Source organism: Zosterops lateralis (genome assembly GCF_965231275.1).
Source record: "Zosterops lateralis genome assembly, chromosome: 3".
Classification (NCBI taxonomy): Eukaryota; Metazoa; Chordata; class Aves; order Passeriformes; family Zosteropidae; genus Zosterops; species Zosterops lateralis.
The window spans coordinates 84,382,532-84,402,038 of NC_139764.1; the positions used below are offsets into that span (position 1 = coordinate 84,382,532).

At 40.7% G+C, this 19,507-nt stretch overlaps 2 protein-coding genes across 2 annotated transcripts in view; both read right to left on the minus strand.

The window, feature by feature from the left end:
- SMAP1 (small ArfGAP 1) overlaps window positions 1-14,509 on the minus strand; it is a 115,630-nt gene extending 101,121 nt beyond the window's left edge. The window contains exon 1 of the mRNA XM_083857191.1: window positions 14,417-14,509. The gene's annotated coding sequence lies outside the window, so the exon portion shown is untranslated. The remainder of the gene's footprint in view (window positions 1-14,416) is intronic.
- Window positions 4,345-18,934, minus strand: SDHAF4 (succinate dehydrogenase complex assembly factor 4). Its single transcript, XM_083857194.1, has 5 exons — window positions 18,878-18,934; window positions 16,438-16,590; window positions 10,414-15,321; window positions 7,110-9,780; window positions 4,345-6,803 (listed from the first exon to the last, which is right to left on the minus strand). Exons 1-3 carry the CDS (start codon window positions 18,915-18,917, stop codon window positions 15,212-15,214), a joined length of 303 nt encoding a protein of 100 aa, XP_083713320.1. The 5' UTR covers window positions 18,918-18,934; the 3' UTR covers window positions 4,345-6,803; window positions 7,110-9,780; window positions 10,414-15,211.
- Window positions 18,935-19,507: the final 573 nt, after the last annotated feature.

The following is a 19,507-nucleotide window of genomic DNA, read 5'->3' on the forward strand; positions in this document are numbered from 1 at the left end:
GAAATAAGGTATTCTACATAACACATGAATACTTTGTGTGTCAGGGTAATTTAGACTCAGAGCTCTGTTTAAATGTTGTAACACTGCACACTTAATAACAGTCCAGTGCTAGTCAGAATATAATTATTTGCTTTCTAAAGCACAATTTGTAATAAGCAATGTTGTCCTTACAACCCTGATGACTGAGATAATCTGTGAATCTTCAGTTGAAACGACACACCCAAGGTTAGCCATTATCTCTATGTATTCTTACTATCAAAGTCTGATAGGAATTGTCTTTAATATCCATGCACAGAGCATTCATGTCCATGATGGCTCTTTAATGCCAGATAAGACTTTTGGTATTTTCTTTACTAGGCAGTAAAAGTGGTTAGCCTTAGCAGGAGGCTCTTAATAAGTGAAGTAACCAAAGTTAAGGTTAAAATAAAATGGTAGCATATTTTAAGTATTGTCAATTAATTTAAATTTATAGTTGCAACAAACCTTAGATCTTTCCAGACTACAAAAGTTCTTAAATTCTGGTAATCATGCAGCTATATAAAATGTTATCCTTTTGACATACTATTCCATAGAAATCCTAATCAGAATGCTGAAATAGACAGTTGAACCCTTTCAACTCACTCAGGGGATACTATGATGATAGTATGACTTTTAACCAATGGAAAAATGCAAACCAAATATTTGTTTAAATTGCATCTGATGGAAAGGTATTGTTGGACAGGCGTTTTCCTCTACTATTTCCATGGGAGGTGGTTTTTAGCTTGATTACACTTGGATCTTAATAAACATTTAATTTCATTTCTAGTTTGGGGCTGTTTTTCATGAAATCTCTCAAAATCAGCAGTAAGAATGGTTTTCCTGTGTCCCTGATGATTCTGAATCCCTGACAGTCAAAACACTGTAAGCAATTCACAGCTTCCTCTGGTTTTAGCTGAATTTCACTACCTGAGCAGCAGCAAATTTTCCTGGATGTCACTGCGATACTAAAATTTATCCATGTCAGTATTATACAAGTTCCTTATATTCTTGGTGAGTTTCTCGCTTTGCATTTCAATACTTAAAGACAAGATTTCTTGTCCTTTGAGTTGCAGCCTTCAGAGACATGACAGCTTAACTAAGCTCTTTAGGTGGCTCTCTAATTTCAGTGTGAGTTACATGACATTGACAGTGTAAATTAAAACTACAATTCTGAGCTTTTCTATACTTTTTTCTAGCACATATTTCCATAAGCTACTTGTATCATATGAAAGGAAAGAATAATAATTTCCTGACCCCCTCCTTTTTTTTTTAACTGAAGATTTAACTCACCAGTTGCATCTGCCTCCCTTCTGCACCTCACAGTAATATAACCAGATAGATTTGTCAACACATATAAGTGGATTTTCTTATACTTTCCTGTCATGTGTCCGGTGACAGTAGTCAAGAGACAGCATAGTTTCTGGATAAAACTGGTTTAATCCAATACAGGTAGACCCAGACCTGGTTTCGACCTACATTCCACCCCCAATGGCTTAGTTTCCCCATGAATACGATGAACCTAATGTACTAGTCTCCTCTTAATGTGATACCAGATTTATAGAGGTGAAGTGCTGCTAAATAACATTTTATCATCCAGTCCTGCATCCCTGGAGCTTAAAGTGAAGGTATTTGCTTGGTGTTCATTTCTTCTTTCTGAAATATCTATTTGCTTTGCATTTCTTTTTAGAAAATGGCATGGATTTTGAGGTTCAAAGAAACGCTTCCTGCCCTTGACTGCAGCTGCCTCACTTTGCTGACCCTTTACAGCCTTAAGATGTTTTAGCTACAGGAGAGTTTCTGGCATGACTCATCCTGGAATCGAAGCCCCAAAGAATATACATCAGCGAAGCAGAACTGGAAAGAAAGCAGGTTTTTCCATTTCTGACTCTATTTCTGGCTGAGGCTGAATACCCTATGTGTATTCCATATCTCTTAAGCTGAAGACTCTTCTTAGAAGTTCTTGCACCTGAGCAAACTAGGGTGAAGACTGAAGAGCCTGCAGAGCTGGTCTCCAGCTGAGAGTTGCCCAGTGGAGCTTGAAAATGCATGCACTGGGTGCTCTATGTGTTTTGCTTTAGCTCTTGGGCTTCTATAGGTGGAGGTACAGCCTTCTGTTTTAGTCCTAGAGCTGCCATTTTTTATCTGTGGTTAAAACAAAAGAGAACATTTTCTACTATGGAAAAGTTCCTTTCTAGTAGACTAAAAATAGACTGTAAATATTTTTAAAGTATTTTGTTAATACAGATGTGGGTGAAGGACAACATTTAAAAATATATCAGATGAAATCTATGTGGTTGGCAAAATCTGAAGCTTTGCTGTTATTGAATGATTGCTGTGAGGAGTCCTACTCTTTTCCTTTAAATTTTCAAAGATAAACAACATCCACAGATGAAATTTGTTAAAACTCTATTTGTAGTATAGATGCTATGAAAAAAATACTGTTATTACAAAACCAAATAACTTGATAGTAAATTTAAATGAAGAAGAAATGGGATTTTTTTTCCTCCTTCGAATAACCTTGTTTCAATGGTAATGAAACCTTCACCAAAAAATCTCCTGGAAGGGTAAAAACTAAGAAAAACTATTGAGTATTACAGAAAAGAACAACTTTAAAGTGTCCAAAAGAGCCTAAGGTGATGGCACTGACAATATTGCTCCTTCTGAGTCTTATTCTGGTCACACACAGATATATTTGCTCTGGGCAAAGCATGTAAGAACTGACAAAGTGTGCACGTGCTGTAGGCAATCCAAATCTGACACACAAGGTTTAGTGTGTTAAAATCTGGGTGTTAGCTGATTTTTTCAAAAGGTCATTTGCCCAAGGACAGCACATGTTTATTTTCACCTCTAATCATGAGTCTAACCATGAGACGCATCTTCTTGGTCTCCTCCCATGTTTCTCTCATGTTGACTGGCAGGGAGTCTGAGAAACAGACTCTTTTCACAAACAGACTGACCTTCACCTGGCTGAAGAGTGTTATCTCAAATATTGTTTAGATGTCTTGAATTGAGCAAATTGTTGTTGATGTGTCAGGCTTGTGCTCATCATTGATTCTCTTCAGGTATTTCACCTTGCATTGTCTTCTATGTGCAATGAAAATAATACTTTCTTCTTACTCTGAGAATTTAGGTGAATATTTTCTCCAAAATTCTCCTGATACCTATTGAATGTTTGAGGGACATGTTGATTTTACAAAGAATACACAAAAAGAATGTTAGCAGCCTGGAGAGTAGAATGAGACTTCAGCTCTTTGTCTTTGCTCTGGTGCTTTCTCAGGCTACATACAGTGTCCACAGTTCTCTGCCTTTAAAAATATCTCAGATTAGCATCCAAGAGTATTAATACCTGTACACTTTGGTGAGGTAACATATGCAAATATATCATATTTGAGTTGATTCTTACTCAAGAAGTTAGGGGTATGTGCATAAGAATTTTTTAATTACTATTGTCCTCTGCAGACTCTAATTCCTTACTCCATGCAGTAGCTGGCATTCCCCACCATCAGCCAACTATACTAACTTCATTCACATACACAAAGTTCATTAAGTCTTGTTTTTCTAGTTCTTAGACACGTCAGCCATGACTGATGTGGTTTAGTTCATATGACACAGCCTCTCAGCACAGCTGACCACAAACTGAGAGAACGCTGATTACCAAGTATTAGGCTCCATGTATTTTCCAAATTCTTCCCATTGTTTACTGATGATGCAAAGGAAGCATTCTGTGCCAGTTCTGTGACCATTGCAGAACAGCAATACACGTAGAAGAGCAAACACTGTGAGGTACAGAAGCTGCACAAGCCTCAACTGGATAAGAACAGTAAGAAATATGTGCTATAGTTGGCCAGAAATCTTTTTTTAATGCCAGGGATTCAGCAAATTTGTGCATACCTGACGAGAAACCAAGAATGACGCAGTCCTCCATCCACTTGTTTGGCACATGCGATTAGAAGGCAGGATACAGATCACAGAAATTAGATACTGATCATATTAGAATTTCTGGTGAAAATAAAAGTCATAAAATTGAATAGGCAAAGGCAAGGATTCACTTCTGAGTGTAAATTCTGAAAACAGAACTAAGGAAAAGACTGATATTCTCAGAGAGATCTCTCCACTGAGAAATATAACTGCATCTGGCAGCATTTGAAATTTTCTTCTCACACTACTTTAAGAGCATAATGATGTTGTTATTACAAATGAGAAATACCCAACATGCCTTCTTGTGGCTTCAACTGAGTACTTGCAATGAGGAAAAAACATATCTTTATTCACATTGGATTCAGTCTCACATATGTTAAAATCACTAGAAATGTGCAGCTGTTCAGCTAATTTATGCTCAAAATTACTTTATTTAACTATTTTTATCTTTTTATTGACTCTCCCCACTTAGGAAACACTACAGCTCCCCTTGACTAATTACAACATTGAAACAATCATTAGAAAGAGTTTCAAAGAAGCAGCTGATCAAATGGTCCTTAAATGATTTCCAAAGTTAGTTTATACCTATTGTCTAGTCTTGTCTCTAGACAATTTATTTTGTGTACAAGACATAGAACTGCTTGCGAACACAGGGTCTGAAAGAGAATTGAATTGAAAAACCACACAGACTTAAAAGCTAAACTGTCAGACCATGGTAACAGATAACAGAAGATTCAAACAAAAAACTGTCCCACTAATGTTCCACAATGTCTTTCAAGAGAGGACTTCTACCAAAGCACCTGGTAATACCTTTGTCATATAAAGGATGCTGGCCTAGCTGGATTTTGGCCATAGTTCTAGCAGACACAATCAGTTATTTTACAGTTTGGTGTATTCCTCTTTATTAGCCACAAAAATAGGCATTTGCTGAACAACTTCTCAGAAGTGGAGAAGAGACATAAGTATTTGCCTTTTAAACCAGTCTTGATCTGCCTGTAACTTTTTCAGTTTTCAAAATTCTACGGAATATTTATAAACTCCAGAAGAAACACTATTAGCTGTACTTTTACTGCATAAAACACTTTATTATAATTGTTATCAATGAAGCTTTAATGCATTGTGAAATGGTTTCATAAAGTGCCAACCTCCCACACAGGGATGAAATTGGCAAATGATTCTATATTAGGGGTGTGTGTGTACATATATATATATGTGAATAAGAATATGCAAATGTATGTAGATATTCATGTTCTAGAAACAGTTACAATTTTCATTTTCAGCTCTTCGTGGGAGGCAGTTTCCTTCCATAGAGAGAAGCAACACACATCTATTGACCAGAGAGGAGAAGCCCATGACTAGTAACCCAGCAGGAAATGCTGAGAGTCCAGACTGCTGCCTGCACAGTATCTGACAGGACAACAGGGGCTTACCAGCCTGCAGAGCCCATCTGGCCTGAGAGGACAAAGCTGGGATGCTGTTAGGCCAGCCTGTGGGTTATCCTGCATCTACATGGGGCAGCAGGAAAGCAGGGTCACCCACACACTCTACAGCTGCTTTGGTTTGCCAGCCTGTAGCCAAGGAAATTAGGGAAAAGAGCTGAAAGTATGGGAGTGAGGTGATGGGAAAGGATGAATTTGTGATTGGGATGCAGCATAGAGGGCGTGTGAGAGGGGTCTGTGACAGCTACATGCTGGGTCACACTGTCCATCCCTTACTCTCCATAGGAAACTCTGCTGGCTGCCTTCCCACAAAACTTGCTTTTCCTGTGTTCCACCAAGGAAGCACTGCAATGTGTTCTACTGCTCATGGACTAAGGAAAAAGCCCTGGATGCCAATCAGTGTCAACAAATTACCAGGCATCAGTAGGCAGTCTCTGGCATGCTGAACCCTTCCCAGAATCTACAGTAAATCCAAGTCTCTTGTCCTTGAGTTTAGAAAAGCAGCATATTCATGCTAAAACTGCTTCTGATGAGGCAATTTCTTTGGAGACAGCCTAACTTTTAAAAAACCAAACTAAAAATGAGCAAGACAGAGGCTTAAAGAAATGTTTGTTTTGAGTCCAGAACAGTATGACCAGAGGACTCCTGAAGTTTTATAAATATGTGTCTGGTTGTTGAAGTACCACAGATAGAAAGGGTTCTGCAAACCACAAAGTGAAATTTGGGCTGCTATTCCCAAATTAGGTTCGATGAGAATTTCCTACAGATGAGGCAGCTCCAAATGTTAGAGGGACTTCTTGCCAAATTTCTGACCCCCACCTTACAATTTCTGTCCCAGCAATCACAAGATGATGAAGCAAGCTCCATAATACATTAGTTTTCTCCTAAAGGCCAGAAGGAATTGTTCTTTCCTTTGCTCAGAGATACCAAACAAACACCGTGTTTCCCAGTGCCACTACGGTCTAAACTAATGCCAGCACCATCATAAATCCTGCCCTGCCATCAGTCCCGTTTCAGCACATTCTGAAAGGACGTAACCATTTTTTTGTTACTGTAAACTGAAAGGAAAAACACACTCACTTCTGTGATAGAAAAAACATCTAGGAATCGTGTCTAAGCAGAGATGGAAGAACACAACAAAGAGGTAAGAACTGAAACTTCTGGTATGTATGAAATAAACAAATAAGTTTTCCATTTTCTACTGATGACCAGACATGAAAGGTACACAGCTGCACTGCAGGTCAGGGACATTCTTCTTAGCAAGGGACAAGTATTTGTCTAACTCCAGAAGATGCCATTTCAAGGGTTCAACACATTTTGGGCTAAAGGAGGGAGGGATCTGCTGATGAACATGCTGAGGTGCTTCCTTGGTAAGCTGGGGTTTTCTGAAATGCAAGAATCCCAGCCAGAACAGCACTGCAGGACTTCCTGCAACATGGAAAAGATAGTAATAAAATAATAAAGATAATAATATAATATAATATATAAAGATAATATAATAAAAGATCAGTTAGATGTTACAGTGACCTTGACATACAAGAATGGAAGGAAAGACTCCAGAAACAGAGACCAGGGTCCAGGTTAAACCCAGGCCTGGTAGCAGTTCATGGGGAGAAGCCTACCCTTGCCTCTCCTCCCCTCCGTAACACAGGACACTACTGGTCACCTCATTCTCCAGCCACCCTTATTTCAATAATATGGCAAAATGAAAGTACTTACTCTTTCCTTGCATACCTGTGCTGTTCTGCTTTCTGGCTTCCTTCAAAGTACCACAGTAGCTGCACAAATCCTGCACTGAGCATTCTGGTTTTTCCCCTCACACAGGTTTTTGGACCCCAGCAGCCTCTGTGATACACCAAGTATTATCCAGTTCTCTATAAACAGTTTAATAGGAAGGACCATCTGGTGGTCAGCTGCCCAAATGCACATTTGCTGCCTCCTGCAGCTGTTCAGTGTCGTTCAGCCTCCCCCGACACAGCGGCAGATACAGACACCTTTTTGAGATTTCTGTTCTTAAGGAGGAATGAATCCCAGTTTATCCTCAAAATGGAGATGACAGTAGGACCAGAAAGTAATCACCTGGCTCTCTAAGCCCTTTTACTCAAATCTCTCTGCCATTTCAGAGATGGTTTTGATGCCTGCAGTCATTCATAGGTGAGCCTACAATGTACCTACCAGTCAGGTGTGTACTACTTTAGCATGGTATTTCTCTGTGCAAACTAAGACTTGAAACCATAAAAGCTTGTTTTGGGACTGTCCTGACATACTAGAATGTCCTGACTGGACACACTGGACCACAGCCATGTGCTCTGAAAAAAGCTAAATAATGTAACTTGACAGCTAAGTGACCTTCACCGAGGAGACCTTGAAATGAGTTTGACTTTCTGTTTAAAACTTTCAGGCAGACTGATGCTACTTCTTAGAGGCATCTCTTTCTCCCTCTTTGCCTCTTTGACTTCCCACAAAAGCTAGATTTTGACAAAATAATGAACTTAAATTTGACCAAATGCAACTGGCATTGGGGAAGTTCCAGTTATCTTTCTTGACTGTAGATAAGATCTTTACATACAAAAATCCCCCATATTATCAAAAGATTTCTTTCAAAGAAAGGAAGCAGAAGGAGAAACACCTCCAATTGTGATTAATGTTATGATGTGCCCTGTTACTACTACAAAGGATACAACCCATCAAAAAACCACTTCAAAGATGGCAAAAAGTAAAAGAGAAATTAAATAATATGCAATTTAATAATAAGAGAGCTGTAGCTGTCATTATCAGGCTGAAAAAAAAAAAAAAAGCAGAGACAATGAAAAAATATGACTGCCAGATGAAACAGCTACTGCAGTCTTGTCATCTGGGAAAAAAAAAAAATCTGTCTAAAGATCACACATACACACTACAGAACTTGTAAGTGAAAGCCCAGGGGTAAAAGCAGGATATTCCCTGAGCTAAGTAACACTTCCTTGTCTTTTAAGACATGGTGAAATCTTCCCCAGCTTTCAAATGGTAGCTGGAAACACACCATCCTTTGTTCTTTAGTCTCTCACAAGGAAGTCACACAGACTAAAGATTTGCTGAGCAAATATATGACTTTTTCCTAGTCTGCCAGTTTTATTTTGATGTTAACTCCTTCTCAGCAGCACGTCACACAAGACTGCTTAGTTGTAGGGTTGATGCGCTTCACCTTTATTAGGGAAAAGAATCTCAACTAATTTGTAGGTTTGAGATACTTGTTGTCACCTGAGTATAGGTTTATTCAGTGTTACCCTCCTGGCTATATCATGCTGGAGGCATTTGCTTGGGAGGTGGATAGGCAGAAGGAATTTAAAGAACTAGCTTCAGCCTTTTTCCTCTCATTTTAAGACAACATAAGCCCTTTCACAAGGTGTCTAAGAGCTGGCCCCGGACATCGCCTTCCCTGCCACCAGCGTTAGGGAAGGGTGCAGGCAGCAAAAGCACTGCAGGTCCTGTTGCCTCACTGCAGTCCTCCCCCTCTGAGGAAATGAGTAGTTCACACTCACATTCAGGGACACCCTGGCTTCCCTTGTCACCACCACGGTGTTGACACCTAATGCATCTTGCTTAGGACAGCTGTTTAGGTAGCCTTTAAAGTCAGTGGGGAGGATGCCCTTAAAACACCCCCATTCACCATCTGTAAAGACGAACTGCCCCCAGACTACAACACGACTACCTTTTGGAGGCATCTCCCTGCACTACAACTAGGAGGGAAGCACAGATGGCTACATAAATCACTGAAGTTTAAAACATTAACTTAGGAGAGTGTAAGTTATTTTTCAATATCTGGCTTCTAGAGCTAAGCTGACCACCACTGCATAGCTCACCTGACTTTTGTCTAATATTTGAGAATTACAGCTGTGTTTTGATGGGCCATGTAAGTCAGCTTTAATATAAATTCATGTATTAAGGAATGAGCTTAAAGAGCTACTTTGAACACTCTCGCCCTAAAAATGGCAACATTAAAATATGTGATTTTTTTTTACAGGCACAAGGCTGTACCTGACTGGGAGATTTAATGCCTGGAGAATACATATCAAAGACTTCCCTGCTGTAAGCTTGAATTGGCACTTCTGACATTATTTGAGGGGGCAGGAGGAATCCATTCTTGCAGCAAAAAAATGCAGAGAGATGCTGAATATTTCTGAAGAAAATACATATGGTCAAAGTCATTCAGCAGCTTGGTTTCCTAAGGATGGCAAGCCAATATCTGCACTGCCCCCGTGTTGTGATATGGACAGGTAGCAAAATGCCACAACCTTCCTGAAGCATCTCCAAGAGGAGGGCGCTCCCCCAGGCATGTCACAAACACCACACACAGCAGCTGGCTATCTATGCGATGGAGGCAGGAAAGGTCTTTGTGTGGATATCCAGCAGTAGTTCATGTCACCTACTGTGATAAATGTGACATTGGGTAAAAATTCGTGATAAAAGAATATAGCAAGAAATATTAGATTGGTGTTAATATAAAATATGAAAAAGTATGGTCCGTAGAAACTATTCCCCTGCCAGGCTTCCACCGTCCTCAGTCCTGAGATGAAGAGAACAGGACAAGGACCATTACGAGAAACAAAGACACTAGCCAACCCAGATAAGAATCGGCATCGCAACCCAGACAGTGAAATTCCTCTCCAAACGAAAAGGAGAATTCTCTGCCGAGGAATACACATTGAAATAAACATGGGCCGGGCGAGCTCCATCCGCATGTGAAAGGATCTTCCCGGAATACAGTCTGCAGAGTCCGACAAATCCGGGAAGCCCATCCGAAAATTATTTGGACTATTTGGACTATCCTGGGCACCTGTTCCGCCTCGGGACATGAAAACCCCTATAAAACCCCAAGCTGCGACCTGCTCTGTGTGGATTTGGGTGACCTGTAGCTTGGTGTGCAGACCTCTCATCCACCCGGCATGGCTCTGCAAATATCCTATTTTGTGGTTTTCTCTTTTATTGGTGATTGAGATAGTTTTATTAATAAATTGTTTCTTTGTTAATCTGATATTTGCCGTTGCATTTATAACACCTACTGACTGGAAGGGCCCAGGGACAAAGACAGAGACAGGCAGAGGGTCCAGGCTTGTATGTGGGTACAGGGGGATAGAGCCAAGGGTAACAGCCAATCAACAGAAGGTGTGGTGGGAGAGCAGTTACAGAGAGCAATAGGGAAACAACTCGGGTAGACAAACAGGGATACAATCCAATGAGGGCAGAGGAAATAGAGAAGCTGCTAGAAACTGACCATATTTGGTAAAGTCGGGGTGTAATGGCCAACCGGGGTTGATTGACTGCATGCCAGTCAAACAGGGGGTCCATAGGAGAGGGCAGGGTCTAGGGGACATTCTCCCAAGACACAGCCCCAGGAAGTCCCCTAGCAGGCCCACAGGCCTCCACAACCCCTCACTTCAAAAGTCAGTAACTCCAACCTATTCTGCAAAGGTGTCAAGGAGAGACATTAAGAGAATTAAGCTCTTGAAAGCCCTGTGGAAATCAGTGGCTGGAAAAGAGGTCCAAATAATTCCCCTCAGGGGCAAAAGATAAGCAGAAAGATGCCCTGTCTCTGGCCTAGTGCAGATAATGTCAATCAACACAGAAACATGGAGAAAGATGCTTGATCTGCAGGGGGTTTAAGACATTCATAGGAAACAGTTAGTTCCACCCCTCAGAGCACTCATTTTAAATAGAGCTCTTTTGTCAGGATTTGCCATTTTGTAACTAAGATTCAATTTCTACTGGAACACCCTTTCTGAAACAACAGTGTTTTAGAAGATTACACATGACTACCCCAAACAAGCAGCAGTTTTGGAGCTGGAAGAGGGAGCACAGCCACACCCACATTAGAATGTAGCCTGCACATCTCAGCTGGTCTGATACGAAACACTGACCACCAGCTAAGCAAAGGTATTTTATATTGCATTTTACAAAAGCAAGAAAGTGACCACAATAAATATGCATGGTTTTGATCTCCATCAGCACATGGAAAGATATTTCAAACCATTTCCTTATGCTCTGATATACTTGATACTATGTATTGACTCATGAACAATTACAAAAAACACAGAACTACCAAAACTGCTTCTCTTAAATGAATACAGCTTTCCTCCTTGTCCTGATATTTCAGGACAAGACGGTGTGGTGCTTTTTTAACAGGAACACCAAAATAAGGGTCATAAAAAGGCATTTAATTTATCTGTCACTACACACCACTGGAATTTGTCATCATTTATTGCAGTCAACTGAAGAAGAAGTAAACAATTATAACAACATTCTATGTTGCTTTACAAACATATGCTACCAGCACAGGTAATTTTACTGTGATTCTATTATGTATCCTGTGTTCCAACTCAATAAAATCAACACTGAAATACATACTTTCCAAACAAGGCAATATATAGCAAATATTTTCTTTAACTGTAAATGGAAACTTTATGTATTTTGAAATAAAGTTATAGTGCAATTCCTTCAAACAATAAAGGCTCCATAATTTTAATAATGTACTAAATGCAACTATGCCAAGTAGCAGAAACAAGTTTAAAAGAGAAAACCTACTGCAGAAACACAATCTACAGATTTTTAGTAAAGAAAATGAAAGAGCAGCAAGCTCTTGCAGTGCTGCAAGAATTTGCTTACACACACAGAACCATTTTCCTTTGTCTTCTAGAAAGTTAACAGAAAAAGTTAGAATACAACTCCTGCTGCTCTTCACTATTTATACTAACAAAAAGAGCTACAAAAAATTCAATCAGTATTTATGATAAAATCGTATCTATGGCTGATCTAATAGTTAATGCCTCAAGCTGTTTCCTTACCCTAATGCTAAAGTCCAGTGAATTGCTAATAGTAATTATCTGGGAAGAGCAGGAAGACAGCTCCAAAAAAGTGCTGAAGTGCTGCTTTCCTAACTGCAGGCTCTGCAAAAAAACAAAGAGAAATGATTGTTTATACCCTACAATATCATTGTTTCATTTGTTACATTCAATCCATGATCACTTTTGACAGGTACCACAAGAGATTTTGCAGCACTACAGAATTTCATGCTTAACTGTTACTGGAGCTTAAAGTTCCTCTTTTTGGTAAATGCCAGATTGCCAGACAATGTAAGAGGGCCCCTCGGCATTCACTCTTTGGCTTGTACATATTATTTTGCTTATATGTTCAGTTTCCTATGTCTTTTCGACATATTCCATAAACAAGTTAAGCAATCACTGGCACCAGCCTGGGAGGTGGTAAAAAAGGTTTGAAGTTGCTCAAGATTGAGGTGGTATTCTCCATTTCCCACGTACCAATTCATTTTCACCGATTTAAAACACAGGTTAACAATAGCCTTTTTATTTTAGGAAAAATTTTCTTCTAAGAAAGGGCTGTTAAGCTTAAAACAGACTGCCCAGGGAAGTGGTTGAGTCACCATCCCTGGAGGAATTTAAAAGATGTGCAGATGTGGCACACAGGAACATGATTTAGTGGCAGACTTGGCAGTGCTGAGTTAATGGCTGGACTTGATAACCGTAGAGGTCTATTTCAACCTGAATTATTCTGTAATTCTGTTTTTTGAAGGAAAGCAAAATCCCTGCCTTTACAAGACACTCTGTCTTACTGGTACAGATGCTAGCACTCTCAAAATTATGTTCCAAATCCAGGTACTTCATGGATACTGGCATGGACTGTCTGGGACCTGCCTGAGCTCTGACAGGAAGGACTGCCTGCCTGCGCCTCTGACAGCAGCAGTCATCACCTGAAAGAAGACAAGCAGGGGCCTGGAGAGTACTTGGGGTAGCCCTTAGTCACAAAGCTGAGAGAGACCAAAGACAAGCAACTGAAATGTAAGGAAAAATATAGAAAAGTGAGACGAGTTAATCACGTGCTATATCAGAACAGTGTGATTCTGCATCCAGGGAGAAATGCAGCTGCAGTCAACACTGAGGAAAGCAATGAGATTTGAAAATCAGGAATGCCAAGAAGTGAAACTAGGTAAACATTCATGGAGTGCGTGCTGGGAAGGGTAAAACCTGGTATGAGAAGATACTGAAGTAATGTTACAATCCATGGAGAAGATTTAGAATTAAAAAATAAAATAATTGCAGTATTTTATTGCCTCTTTGTGAATTGAGATGCTAAGCCTATTAATAATGATGCAGAAAAGGCAGAAGCTTTCAATTAAAATTTCCACTTCCTATTTGAAAAGGTTCTGTATTGTGTGAGAAAGACACCAGCAACTGAATTACTAGAAAATAATTAACAAACAGCATATATTAAAGACAGCTGACAAAGCCTATCTTTAGGTAACTGAAATGTCAATAGACTTCGAAAAGATCTGTCACTCTACAGAAGGGAAACTAGAATGAATTAGATATAAATACAAACCAATTTTCCAATATCCAAGCCATGCTGCAGAATTTAAAGGCTCAAAATGTAATTATCGCTAATTAACACCTCACCTTTTATGAGGCTCTCATTAACCTCATTCTGCTTGTCAGTGAGGTATTTGGCTGATAAACTTATAACTGAACGGGTTCAGTATTTTTGTAGGGAATCATCACAATGAGACAAACACCCAAACTCGTGACTAGAGCAAGACTATGTCTCTAACATAAACACTGGATACACAAACTGCCAGATTTCAACAAGGAGCTCCCTCACTGGCTGACAGTCAGTTTTAGGGGAGGCTGCTCAGATTTGTGACAAGACCAACACACATCAATGCTCTAGTTAAACCATGTTAAGGCAAAGCCCACACAGAGCCAGAGTAATGCAAACCCCACACCTTTCTCTAATTCTGTGACTAGAGAAGATGCTTTTGCTCAGGCTATGAAAAAGAACTTGCACAGAAATAGAGCACATGTTCACACATTTCAATAATGACAACTGACTCTCATCAGTAAGTACTCACACAAGTGGTAGATTCACATTCTACTACTACTCTACTACAGCAGACGAGGCAAATTCTTGAATGAAGAACTGAGCTCAGTCTGACCGAAAGATTTAGTTTGATGCCAGATAATTTAGTTTTAAGTATCTAAAGTATTAATCACCTAACAGAATTTGTCCCCTTTGACCATGAAGTTTGAGACAGTAATGCTGTATTTTTCCCAAGCAGCATTTAGCCCATGTGCAAAAGGGCACCGACACTTACAAAAGAAAAGATACTGCAAGTAGCATGGAGATGTGATAAAGAAGTGTTCTAGAATTAAAAATAGAGCACCTCTACACTGCTTGCAATCAAGAGCTGACCCTCTCCAAAATTAAGTCTCCATTTCCATTGTGCTACTTACAGTCCTCAATCAGAGAGACAAGACTGTCCTTTCCCTACAAACAGGAAAAAACACCCAACCCACTGCAATGACGACAGAGGGAAGGTTTTTGAGTAAAGGGGCTTTTACCAGGGAACCACTGTGTGAAATCAGTGACCTACTGATCTCCTCAGAATCGGTTCTACTTTTGATGGTATCCAAGTTCATGAAATGTAAAGTTCTTGCAACACTTTCCCAACACCACATAAATCTTTATATTCATGAAGAACTACAAGCTCTTATACATCTCTGTAAGCTCCTGACTACCAATTTCACACCACTATATTTGCATTTATACTTGCGCATTGTAAATAGTATTAAAGATCAGGCAGACATTGAGCCATAATAACAGATCCATAATCTGAGCTGCAGCATTGTGTTAATTACATTGCATTATTCAGAAAATTCATCACATGACAGAATGTGGTGGCACATCAGAAACAATAACCTTCACAACAAATCCAGGTGAGTTTTTTTCTGTACATTATATTTTTCAGCAACTAGAAATATTTTATTAGCAATACAGTCATTGAAATATTAGAAATCTATACAACGTCCTTTTCTCTCCCAGTCTCCAAAACGTGTAGGTTCAGGGCCTCTAGGTCCACCCCTCTCTTTTGTAGTAGGATTGATTCCATCAGGGAATTCTAAAATAACAGGGAAAATTCATTAAAATTTCCATAATGTTGACAAATATGAAGATGCTATCATTCATGATGTTCTCTTTTTACTTTCATTTTCAAAGACAAAATCAATTATTTTTTGTTTTGAAAGGCAACCTTGAGTTAAACATTTCCCAGAGTCCTACAAAATTAATTTCAGTTTTTTTGACTGAAATTTGTATCTAATCACCTGGATATTTATAGTAATCTACTGATACACTAAAAAGCTTGTCCTCCAGACCTCAAAACAGACAAACACGGGTTATTGCTACTGATGAACTTTAGCAGAACATCAAACTAAGGTGAGTTATACAAAGCATGACTATGGCTTTTAGTTAAGTAAAGATGGCTAATTAAAAAGAAGAGATTCTGTCTTTCCCTCACATGACAAAAACACTTATGTTCCTATTTAGTTCAGCAGTGATGTATCTGTGCCTCAATCTTGTCATGCAGCCCCACTGAGGTCACCAGAACACAACAACCAGTTCATTAGTTCTCCCCAGGCCTCATCCAGCCACTCAGTAAACTCAGTATCGTTTCTTTTCAAAACACTGCCTGCAAGACTAAGAAACGCTGGCCACAAAGTGCAGCTTGAATCAGAAATATTTTGTGGACTAAGAAATAAAACAGGCCTTTTGAATAATACAAAGTAGCTGGTGCCCTGGTGAGTTTACTGGCACCATTTACAGCTGTACTGGTACAGATCAATACCAGCTATGTTCCTCTGAATCATGCAATACTTTGTGGTGGTGGAAGACAACTTTGGCAAGCACTTGGCTCAAGCCCTGCTAAAGGCAGGGCTGGTACTGTCAGGACATCCAGGCAAACTTGCTTATTTTCAAGAGCAGAGGAAGCCCAGGTTCTCTGTGTGACTGGCTACAATATTTGAATATGGTTGTTCGGAAGATTCCTCTCCCCTGGTACAACTTGTGCTCACTGCCCTGCCTCTCTGTTTTTGGGGGTTTTTTTCAGAGTCAGTAAGCTTAGGAAATGATTCTAAAGAGTGCTGAATGCTTGTCACTTTCTTGAACTGACATCAGCACAGCATCTCACAGTCTTGCCTCTAAAACGCAGCTTCTGATTTGGTATAAAATGACTTACTTTCCAGGGGTTCCTTCTCCATACTGGACTCTTCTGGTTCATCAAACCGACCCACGGGTAACTTTGGTTTCTTTAGTGGCTGCTTGGCAGGTTCACCTCTCCCTCCTGGCTTAGAGCTGGAACTGCTCCGCGAATGGCAAAGAAGTGATGACTCTATCAAGCAAATGGACATGTGTAGCATAAATGTGGGAGTTTAACACTGAGTAATGCTGTGACTGTCCAGAGCTGTGAAAAAAACCTACTTCAAGGATGAGCGAGAAGGCAGGAAAACAAACTCTAAAAATGTTTTAACATCCAGCTCATGAACACCTAAGAAATCAGCACAGGTAATTATTTTTGGCCCTAGAAACATATGCAGGCAAAATTGTGTTAGTTGTATAACTCAGTTCATATAAACAATATATTTTAAACTGCTTTAACTTATCTTTGCTGTTACTTTTCTATATTTTAGACTGTTAAAACAGTAATTATGCTAGCATAGACCAGTACAGTCTGTTTTCTGGGAGAAATCCTAACCTCCCCCAAGAAACCTGCTGATTTCCATGTCTTGGCTCATTTCCAGCAGCTTTTTCATCAGAAAAAGCTTCTGCTTTCCCAAAGGAAAATTTAAAAAAATAAAACATTCCCTTAGTAACAGGTTTCCCAGAATGTCGGCAGAGGATAGCTGGGTTTCCCTTAGGATGGTAAAATACTTCAGCTGCTAGTCAAAAGTAGAAACTAAGAGTATGTTTAAGTTCAATTATGTAATGCATGCAAATGCTTTCATTAAAAGCATTAACTTTTTTTCCTTTAAAGTCCTACAAACAATTTGGTTAAAAAGCCAAATGTCCACAGCGAGGATAAACTATCCACTAAAAATATTTTGGCTGTGGACAGATGCCTAAAGCAGTTCTGACATTCCTTAAGAAGCAAGATTCAAACAGAAATCCTCCTTGTACCAGCTGGGTGCAAAGTACTTTCCCAAGGAGATTGAAGCAGGAAGCCTTCTCAAGCACTGTCAGTCTGACTCACCTTAATATACACCAACTAACAACTCCCTTGTGTTCCCAGAATCAGCATATTCATTCAGTTTAAAATACCACATCTTTAATATCAAACCCTACAGCTACATAAACTGTATACTGTCTGCCAATTGCTGCCAACGCCTCAAAGGAGGTTTTTTTTTTTTTTTTTTTTTTTAAGCATAACAAACTATCAACAGCAAAGGATCTAATCTGCTGCCAACATTGGGTCCTTCTACTCCTGCCAAGGTTCCAAGGTTCTTGTCATTTGTCAGTAAGCTAGAAGAAAAGCTAGCTAGAAAATTAAATTATAGCTGGCATTCTAGTCCAAATTCAAATAAAAATCAGCTTAAGGTACTGGTACGAAACTGATTATCTTGGTCACCAGAGAAGAGGCAAAATCCATTTTCCTTGATAGATTTACTTGATATTCTTGACTAAAATATACTCTTCCTGACAGAGATGACAAAAGTTCAACATTAAACATCTCTGAAAAAGATGAGATATTAGTAAACCACATCCTACAAACTGATCTTTGATTCCCTCCTCTCTTACATGGTGTCACAAAGCCCTTCCATTTATTAGTTATATAACTGAACCTGAAATTGAAAATCCCAAGTCTTTAAAGTTGCTGCGCTGCAATATTGCATCTTTTGAAGGGGTCCACAGCCTGGGATTTATCCTAACAAAGCCATCCACGCAGTGGGAGCTGGGCACACATCGGGATGCTCAGAGGATTAGAGCATCATCCACATCGTGCCATGAACCTGACAGCCAAATAGAGCACAAACATCTAACAACAAATTTTTAATAGCTTTTCCATTAACATACAGCATACGGGTTTGTTTTAGGAGTATTGTATCCATAGCATCACAGAACCTTAGCTTTTGACAAAGAGGGAAGCACCCAACAAACAACCCGAGCAGAGGCCTCGGGACAGGCTCTGTCACCCAGTCTGCCTTACTTCTCTATAAACAATCACCGAATTTCCTCAGGTGAAGGACACGAACCCGTAACTTCCAGCTCCAGAGCACGTTTCCTCCAGCTATTCTCCAAACGATAAACCACTGTTTAACATTTTACTGCCGTTAAGAAATATGAAGCAAAGACAAGGCAAGGAAACCTCCGTAATAACAATTTGCCTGATTGCAGCAGGTTTGCAATACAGGGGAGAATATTAATACCGATGGCAGGGGGGTGGGTGAGGGGAGCCGGGAGGGCAGGAAGGGCGGGCAGGGAACCCGCGGGCTGAGGAGGCGGCGCCCGTCACACTCCGCACCCGCCGCCATTCGGGCGCTCTGCAGCCCCCCAGCGCCAGCAGCCCCGCCGGCTCCCGCCCTGTCCCCTCGCTCGTCAGTTCCTGCGGGAGGAAGGCCGGGGAGCCGGGGAGCCCCTCCGCGGCACAGCCCGGGCCCTCCCGCCCTCCGCCCGCCTCTTACTCGCTGCCCCGGGCGCGCCGCGCAGCAGCCGCAGAGCCATGGCCGGGCCGGGCCGGGCCGGGCCGCGCAGGCGCACAGGGAGGCGGCGGCTCCGCCGGGCGGGGCGGGGCAGGGAAGGCGGCCCCGGTCAGGGTTCCCTCAGCGCCTCCGCTGGCTGCCCCTGCCCGCTTCTGCTCCCCGGCCTCGATAAACAGAGCCCAGCCGCGCCTGGGGAGCCGCGGTTCCGACGGAGGGCTACGGGCTCAGAGAGGTGCTCGAGAAATACGCCGTAACTCTTCTCTCCACCCCATGGCAAACCTGGAGCAAAGACATTTTCTCTCCTCGATGCAGTGAAGAGTTTAGCGCTGCAAGTACCCGTTTCCCCTCAAGGTGTACTGCACTCCAGCTAGAGTTGGGTTTTTTGTTTGGTTTAGTTTGGGTTTTTTTAATAATAAAAAATTGTACATTATTCAAATAATACACAAAAGCTGCTTAGGACATGAACACCACAGTGATGTACAGACAGTGTTTGTGCTTCCAAACGGCATCTTTTCGGTTTCTGAGTTTAACCAATGAAGTTGCTTTTAATGCTCAGTATGAACCTAACCCTGGGATAAGGAACACCTGTGTTCATGGAGTGGCACTCTAGTT